Here is a 9919-nt window from a genome sequence, read left to right as displayed (position 1 = left end):
TTACATTAATAAAACATATTTCTTATTAGGTATAATTCCAAACATTTGAATTACTCTCCGAAAAAACATAAATTAAAAGCATAACAACATATTTTATTTGAATGGTAGATACTAGATAGTTTACCATTCATTAAATTTATTTTATTTGAATTCTACATACTATATGGTTTAAAAATAATTTAATATTCTTCCATAGAGAGTATAGGAATGCTTTGTTCGTTCCTGAAAAAGTTTTCAGGATCAACCTTGGTCTTCACTCTAGCCAATCTCTTGAAGTTATTATTGAAATACTTCAAACCCCAAATGCTGGCTTGGGTGTAGCTTGTGTAACCATTGTTATTTACCCCAATGTCAAGGTCTCTGTAATTTATATATGCAGCTCTTGGAGAATTTGAAACATAAGGTTCCATATATTTATACTCTCTTCTAATAAAATTCATGTGTCTTTGTGCTATCTCGTCCCCTTCCTCTTGCCAGCTGACCCAATAGTGTATATGAAAAATGTATTGAGATCTGTGCGAGAACGCAATTTCAGACTCTGAAATCTCGTTCATTATGCCCCCATAAGGAGCCAATTGAAGTTGAGCATATTCAACCTTAGCGTCACAAAGCAAACGCCATAATCCTCGTAATCCCTCAATAGGAATGGGTTGTTTCACATAATCAGATTTTGCTTTGTAATTTCCAGAACGAATTTGAGTTTGGTTGAGCATAGATTCGGGGGGTTCATTGCCTGAAGATCCAATCAACACAGCATTGGTGAAAACAGCTGACCCAATCCAACTCGTCTCTTTACAGTCGTTTCTGTCCAAACCCAACTCTGGGAGGCTGTTTTGCATCAATGGAATAAGCTCTTCTACTCCTCCCAGAAACAAGGACACAAAAATTGCTTGAATTGTTAGCTTTCCATGTTGACTTGAATTAACCCTTGCTATGTCCACCCTAATCATTATGCGTTCGTCCAATTTATGGGCCACAAGCTGCCACTTTTGAATGATCTCGGTTGCATTCTCTTCCAATGTCCTTGAAACATTGAACACTGTCACAATTGATGGAACTGGAACCAGTTTTACCTTCCAAGCCACAATGACTCCAAAGCTTGCTCCACCACCTCCTCTAATGGCCCAAAACAGATCCTCACCCATGGCTTGTCTGTCAAGAAGGTTACCATTCACATCGATTATGTGAGCATCCATGACATTATCAGCAGCAATACCGTACTTACGCATCATGAGTCCATAACCACCTCCACTGAAGTGGCCACCAATGCCCACACTGGCGCACACACCGGCTGGGAACCCTAGCGTTTTGCTTTTCTGGCTAATGCTGTAGTAAAGTTCACCAAGGGTTGCCCCAGATTGAACCCATGCAGTTCGGCTTTCTTCGTCAACTGCGATTTGTCGAAGGTTTGAGAGATCAAGGAGGACAAATGGAACCTGGGCAACGTAGGAGAGACCCTCGTAATCATGGCCTCCACTTCGGGTTCGAATCTGCAGGCCATGGCGTTGGGAACAGATTATAGTGGCTTGAATTTGGGAAACATCCAGTGGTGTGACAATGACAAGGGGTTTTGAGCTTGAGTTGGAGAATCTACGATTTTCAATGGTATGATCTAGGAGAGAGGAGTATGAAGAGTTGGTTTGGGTGTAAACAACATTGGAGATTGTGTTGGTGATGTGGGGATAATTGTAAAGACATCGAACAAAGTTTTCATGAGGATCTGGTGAAGAAGGTTCAAAGGAAAAAAAGAGTGCAATGGCAGTAGCAAAGGTGAAGTAGGAGCTTAGATATTTCATTGTAATTTGAGAAAGAGCAATGCGGAATCCCTAATTTATAGTAATCTGAAGTCTGATTTTAGACCACTCATTCTTTGATATCCTTAACTGGAACATTTACTTCATATTTCAATAAATTATTATTTTATTATAATATAACCTTTTATTAAAAAAAATTATATTTGAAGAATGAGGTTGTTGGAAAAGATTTCTTCCATATCATACACAGTAAAATATATATATATATATATAAAGTAATCTTATAATAATATAATAATATTTAAAATTAAAAAATAAATTAAATATGATTAAAATATTATTTTATTAATTTGAGAAGTAGATTTTTTTTAGTGGTAACATATCAGCATCCGAGATTATTTCAATTATGTTAACATCATGAGTGCAGATGTATAGAGACTAGACTTATCACCGCATGTGCCAAACTTGCTTTTTATATTATTTTAAGCAAGATGCGACACATGCGCCAATGTATATATATTTTTTGACAAAATTTTGTTTAAAGTAAATAATATGCATTTGATATTATTTATAATAATATAATAATATTTTTAATTAAAAAATAACTAAAAATAAATAAAATATTAATTTATTAAGATATAAAGTGTATGTTTTTAGTATAGAGAGTATCAATATATATCAGCAACCATATTTTTTTTAACCAATGTAAGTTTAATGTCAACAACCATAATAAGTGTAGATACTAGGTTACGTAAGCGCCAAAAAAGAAATACATTATTTTAACTGGACCAATGTCTAATTTTTTTGTTATTTCATATTTCATATTTAATAAAGAAAAACTCAGTTAAATAAATATTTTTAATAGCTATATCGGTATGTGGGATCGAGCTTTTTTATACAAGAAAAAGTTGTTTGCACATAGAAGGAATTAAATAAGGGATGTTCAATGCTTATTGTTTTATTTACCATATTCAAAATTTAATAATATATTTTTCTGACAACTTTTTTTTTATTGAGAAATGTTATATTAATATTTTAATTTTGTTTTATTTTATTTTTTAATTTAAAATATTATTATATTATTATAAAGAGTTGTGAAATGTAACATCCTAAAATATTAATATTTTTATTATTTTTATTTTATTTAATATTTTTATAAAGAATTGTGAAGTGTGTGCTTTAGTGTCAAAAGATAAGTTTTCCTTTTTCATTTAAACATGTTACACTAATGAAATCTTTTCTACTAATACGAATGTTATAAATTAACGATTATCATCAAATCATAATCACGGAAAAGTTTTTAAGATAGTTTTATCAATAATATTGAACGAATTAAAATTAAAGTATTTTCTAATGTACTAGTTAATTTTTAATTTCTATCAAATTCGAAATACTAGAATCAGTTCATAAGTACTTTTAGTACACATTGCTACTCATGATCATGTACGAGACTAAATACTTTTAATATTGTAATGCAGAGACACTTTTCAGATTTGTAACTGTGCTATGTTAGGGTAGATTTTGAATATATATAACATTTCTCGTATTGCATGGTTTGTAGGAACCGCATAGTCACTCTCTCACTTACGTGTATAGACGAGAGTCAAAGAAAATGTAGGTGGAATACCTTCCGTGTTGCGTCACGTAAAAATGTGATTGAATTATATATGACCAGTTGTTCTGACAATATATAGATACCACGTTATTTGTGAGGAAAGAACATTCAAAAATTATCAACAAATATCATTAGGCATTAAAATTTTATAAACTGTTTAGGCAAAGATTGGACATTAATATCATTATTTTGATTATAACTAATTTTATTATTACAATTATTTTTATTAATATTACTGTGTTGTTAGAGAGAATTGAACACAAATATTATAACTAAATATATAACAAAAATTACTGATTAATTTAGTTTTTTATAATTATTATTATTATTATATTATTATTAATGATAATAATAATTTTAGTATTATTATGATTATTATTATCAATAATAATAATAATTAATAATAAATAATATTGTTATTATTTTTAATAGAAATAATATTAATGATAATATTTTTGTAATGACGAGGCGCATTTATATATTTGAATATAACTGGAATTCTTATAAATTTTTTATTTATATATGAATTTTTTTTGTAGACAATGACATTAAAATCATATTCAATGCATTTCAGCACATCCTTCAAATTGTATTTGTCAATATATATTCAATCCAATTTAAAAATCATATTCAATGCATTTCAGCCCATCCTCAAACTGTACTACTGATATACATTTAATCCAATTTCAAAATCATATTCAATGCATTTCACCCCATACCTGAAACAGTATTTAACAAATATATATTCAATCCAATTTCAAAATCATAACATTGCAAAATAGTAGGTTCGTTGCAACGATGTACCTGTTGCGACAACGAACCAATGATAGTGGCAGTAATGGCAGTCAAAAATTGCAGTGCGAAGAGTGAGAGGGTGAGATGGTTTGCAGTGAGGCTGAAAACAGTTAGAGTGAGAACACTTTGCGGTGAGATTGAAAAGAAGAGTTTCTGGTAAGAGTGAGAATAGGGGTTTTCTATCAGAGTGACAAAGGGGTTGGTGGTGAGACTGCGAAAGGCTTTCAGTGAGATTGAGAATGTGAAGGATTTCCAATGAGAGTGAGAAGAGAAGAGTTGCACAAAATGAGAACAGATGCAGTGAGAAATGTTCATTAAGAGAGGGGAATACAAAAGAGAGGAAGGTTCAGTTAGAGGGTTTGTGTTACGGTGAGAAGGTTTAGTGAGGGGAATACGAAAGAGGGGAAGGTTCAGTGAGTGGCGAATACGAAAAAAGAGTCAAAGTGGTATACTTTTAAAAATGAAAGAAGGGAATACGAAAAAAAACATTAGTAAAAAGGAAGGTTACTTAGGGAACAAAATGCGGAAGAAAATTTATTTAAAATGATAGTTATGGTGATTCTACATGCCACACTTCAAAGAAAAATTATGGCGATTATGAAGTTGTCGTATTATACAACTAACTGTAGCGGTTTTTAATAACCGCTACCACATACAAGTTTTTTTGTAGTGTTAAATATTGATCATTTGACTGCTTTTAATACCATTTTAAATATAATCCATTGTAAGCAAAGTCAAGTATTTTGTGTGGATGGACCAAGAGGAACTAGTAAAACATTCATTTACTGTACATAAGTTGCATATTACAAAGGAAAAATTATTTTAGCAACAACCTTCTCTAATTTTTTTTTTATCAGCAAAAATGATTGAATAACAGGAACCACTTAAGGGGTGGTTCAACCCTTATACATACCTAAAAAAATGAGACAATTTATCTGGTCTCCCAAACCAACAAATAGAGAGACAAACAAATTTACCACTAAAAACCTGTACAGCTTGTATACTTTCAAGACTAACCCGTACAAATTCAAAACTAACCCGTACAAATTCAAATCTAACCCGTACAAACTCAAAACCAAACCCAATACAATTTCTTTGCAACCACAACAAGGGAAAAAAGAACAATAGAAGCTTAGAACAACAAACAACCCAACCGAAGGAGAACAACCTTCTCTAGTATAGCATCAACATTATTACCTAGTAGTGGAATTTCACATTTTTTAGTTAATTTTGTTCAATAAGCAAATAATCTGATCTTGCAAAGCTACTGAGAGAAACAAAACAATTATTTGTGATAAAACACCCATGACTAACAAATATGCTTTGAAGACATAAGATCGATCATTAAAGGAGATTCTAGTTGTGATGTTCCATTTGAGGTAAAAGTGATAATATTAGGAGGAGATTTTTGTCAAGTATTGTTAATCGTTCAAAATAGTACAAAGATAGAAATGATTTATGAATGCATTGTAAAATCTCCTTTATGAAGTAACACAAAGGTGTTGCATTTACAACAAAACATAAGATCATTACAAGATAACAATTTTGTAGAATATCTCAAGCACATCAGAGACAGGATTGAACCTACAATTCTTGATGAAATGGTGAAAATACTCCAATTTTGGTCTTGGGTTATGGTAAAGGAAAGATTGGTTGATTTATCCTACTCGGATTGGTGTTTGAAACTTTTATGTTATGAGATATTTAAGAGACTGATGTTTGATGATTCTTGTTCAATTATTTTTCCAGATTTGGAAGATGTGGTGTGTTTTGTGCAGGATTTTTGACTTCTATATCCTCATCGCAGGGTCGGTTTGATCGGTTTGGCGCTTGAGTGTTTGGTTTACTTCTGTTTGTTGACAAAGATTTAGTTTAGTTGCTGGACTTTTGTGTTTTGTCTTGAGAATGTGTTCCTTTGGAGGGTTGAAATAATTGTATATTGATGGGTTCTTGTATTTTATTATGGTATGTTAATGTTGTTAAGGTGTTGTAATGTCTATTGGATCGACCCCCAGTTGGTTGGGTAATAAGAAGCTTGTGTTGGGATTATTTGTATAAGGGTTGTATTGTGGCACCCTTTAAGTGCCTCACTTTATTTTATTTATTCCTTACTAATAAAAAAAATGGTGAAAATACTCCATTAACTAGCAATACCATGGGAATGAGTGAGTTTAATACAAAAACTTATACAAGAAACATTTTCCCAATTGCAATTTCATATATGAATTGCATCTTATATGATTCAAAGAGTATTGACTCCAAAACATGAAGTTGCTGAAAAATTAATGACATAATTATCGATAATTATTCGGGAAAACAACACCATTTATTATCTTTTGATGAGGTTGAAGGAGACACACATAATATATACCAATAAGAGTACTTGCACTCCATTGCTCCAAATGGCTTGCCACCCCATATTTTAAACCTTAAAAAAGGGGCACCATTAATGTTCTTGTGAAACATAGACCCTAAATTTGTGTTATGTAATGGTACAAGATTACTATGTTGTGGATTCTACATGAACATGTTGGATGTTGAAATCTTAATAGGTCATCATGTTGGAGAAAGATCTTTCTCACCTAGAATTAAACATAAAACAACAGAAAATGCAAGTCTTCCATTTATTCTTCTTAGGAAGCCATTTCCCGTGAAAATAAGTCTTGTCATTGCTATGATAAATTATAGGGACAAACTATACATAATGTTGGAATTTACCAGTCATGACACGATTTTAGTCATGGTCAATTATATGTTGCATTTTCAAGAGGTTTTTTCAGCCTTTAACAAAAAAATCTTATTAAAGAACGACACCTTAAAGGTGAAGATGTAAATTTTACCAAAAATGTTGTTTATACAAAAATTTTGTTATCTCAAAATCAAGTATTGTCCTTTTTATTTGTGTGTGCATATAAGAATGCATTTATTCTAATTCATTGTTTTTTTCATTAACATAAGAGAATTTCATATGAACTCATAGTTGTTGTAACCATTTTACAAAAGAAAAATCTACATTATGGTTCTTCCTGTTTATACATTACATTATTTTCTTTTTATGTAATTTTTTAAAACTCAAGAAATTATAAATGATAATTGAGGATCATCTTCACTTCCAAATTATGAATGCCTTTTGATTAAAAATAATTCATGGTTCATATTCGTTTTCACCAATACATATAAATTCATAACATATGAATTAACATCATTTTATCGAATACTAACTTAAATAAATATTAAAAATATATTATATTAATGTTGACTTAATTGCCACTAACTTAAATAAGTAATAAAAAAAATTAATATTGATAAAAAAAAAATTCAATAACAGAAATCACTTAAGGGGTGGTTCAACCCTTATACATACCTAAAAAAAATGAGACAATTTCATTATAAATATTGATCTAACTTACACTAACTTAATAAATATAAATAATAAAAATAAATAATAAATAATATTAGCATCACCTATATCTACGCGAACCTTACTTATTTTAATATTTATATTAGTTAATATTTTGATAAAGTTCATACTAATTTAACACTAACAACCTACTCTATTTCAATCTAATATTAAGTGAATTATATTTGTGTCGGTTAAGTTAATATTAATTTGACATTGACACATATAATTTTATATATTGAAAACTTAACATCGACATAGAATTTACTAAGTTCCCTTTATACTACAGTTAATGTTAGTTTAATAACGTACATGTTTAACAAAATATAAATTAAAAAGTTATTTATTTTAGGTTGTCAACTTTTAAAAAAGTAACTTTGTTAGAGTAGTCTTCCAGATTGCTTTTTTGTTTTTTGTCAATGCAACTCTAATAACATGGCATTTTTGTGAACACTATTATTTAGTCTACGTAATTTTAAACATTTCAGTTACTCTCACAAACATAAATTAAAAACATATAACAGTAGATGGTTTAAAGATAATTTAATTTTCTTCCATGGACAACGTAGGAATGCTTTGTTCGTTTTTGAAAAAGTTGTCAGGATCCACCTTAGTCTTCACTCTAACCAATCTCTTGAAATTATTATTGAAATACTTCAAACTCCAAATTTTGGTTTGGGTGTAGCTTGTGTAGCCATTGTTATTTACCCCAATGTCAAGGTCTCTGTAAGAATGTTAAATCTTTCGCATTTTGTAAACCAATCCTTCTTTAACTAATATTTTTACCATGAATTTCCCAAACAGATTTGAAGAAAACAATTAGTGCAAGCTTGTTAGCATACATAAATATATGATCATGAAATTAAGAGTTATTGAAGTTCAACGATGCATGATTTTAAAGATTGTTTTACAATTTATGGTCTAAACCAATTTCTCCAAAGAGAAAGAGGTGTACCCAAATGATTTTATCCAATCTAGCACCTTTCACTATGGCATACCTAATGTTAGATGTTAAATTAGTCTTAGGTTGTTCCTACAAAAGCATTCAAGTCCTAGAAAGAGAAATGATGCAAGAGAGGGAGAGGGTTGTGAACTAAAATTTCTTTCAATTTGAAGCACTTACCTTCAATGTCTCACAATTATCCAGGTATACCTATAGGACCTTTTCAAAGTTTAGTGCACTTTTAAAATCTCCCAACTTTACCTGCACTTGTCTCATACCTGGAAGCAATAAAAATTAAAATAGTGAATTAAGTGAGCAATGTTGAAGCAATGTTGTCAAAATGAAGATTTCATATAGGATCGAGAAGGGATGAAAGATAGTTAGTTGTAGGATTGTAACATAGATAGTAAGAATCTTCTAAAGTGTAAAATTAAATAGAAACTAATTTTCAAAAATATCAGAGATATTGAAAATAACTTCTAAATCACGTCATTAAACAAAAGCAGATTAATTATTTAAAGAACACAATAAACATATTAAAGTGTCAATAGGTAGGTACAAAAGCATGTAACAAATGAAGATTTTACAACATTGGCTTTCATATCTAATAATTGTACATTCAAAGTTGGAGAAATGGTAGAGTTTCAAACATTATTGAGCAACTGACCATATTAAGGAAATATAAATTCGTGGGGCTTGTTGACTTCCTTGAAAAATGCCATGTAATACACCCCAACTTTGTCATAGTCTCCCTGTGGTGAGAAGAAAAATCAGTGTCATCAACAATATTACAGCTTGAAAGTTGGAATGCCAAAAGGAACAAAGACATAGTGACTTGTGAACATTTTTAGAATCTTTCTTAAAACGCAAGAAATTCAAGAATAGGGTTGTAGAAAATAAAAGAGAAAAGGTAAGTAAAAGTTTGAAAAAGAAAAACATGGATATGTAGCAATTTATTGCAAATGTAGATCATCATAGGGTTTATGGATAATATATTGTGCAAGAGAGCATAATAAAGGTTGGATGGAAGGAGGATGCTATTCAATTTCTACCACACTAGATACAGAGAGACTTTCTATGAATGTCACAACTGTACACAATATATAAGGTTTTGAATACATGTTAATGAGAAAAAAAGGAGATTGTTTTAGACACTAATTCTTAATTATTATGCTTTATTTTTCAGCAAATAGTAATGAAATTAAATGAAACCACTTCAGGGGTGGTTCAATCCTTATACAGCAAAATGATGCTCCCAAAGAACCTTTCCATCTACATCTCAATCAAAAATACCTCCTACTGTCTATCTCATCTCTACCAAACATAAAAGAATCACGAGGATCAACCTTTTAAATAAAACTAAATTGAATGCATACATAGCAAGGGTTCAAGACACCAATCATATGAGAAAT

The 9919-nt window shown here is 30.4% G+C and overlaps 1 protein-coding gene across 1 annotated transcript; it reads right to left on the bottom strand.

Moving 5' to 3' along the window:
* LOC137811773 (tetrahydroberberine oxidase-like) lies at nt 1-1851 on the bottom strand. Its single transcript, XM_068613606.1, has one exon. The coding sequence runs from the start codon at nt 1794-1796 to the stop codon at nt 180-182; it is 1617 nt and encodes a 538-aa protein (XP_068469707.1). The 5' UTR covers nt 1797-1851; the 3' UTR covers nt 1-179.
* Nucleotides 1852-9919: the final 8068 nt, after the last annotated feature.

Source organism: Phaseolus vulgaris, chromosome 2, assembly GCF_000499845.2.
Source record: "Phaseolus vulgaris cultivar G19833 chromosome 2, P. vulgaris v2.0, whole genome shotgun sequence".
NCBI lineage: Eukaryota > Viridiplantae > Streptophyta > Magnoliopsida > Fabales > Fabaceae > Phaseolus > Phaseolus vulgaris.
This window is presented reverse-complemented; position numbering and strand designations above follow the sequence as displayed.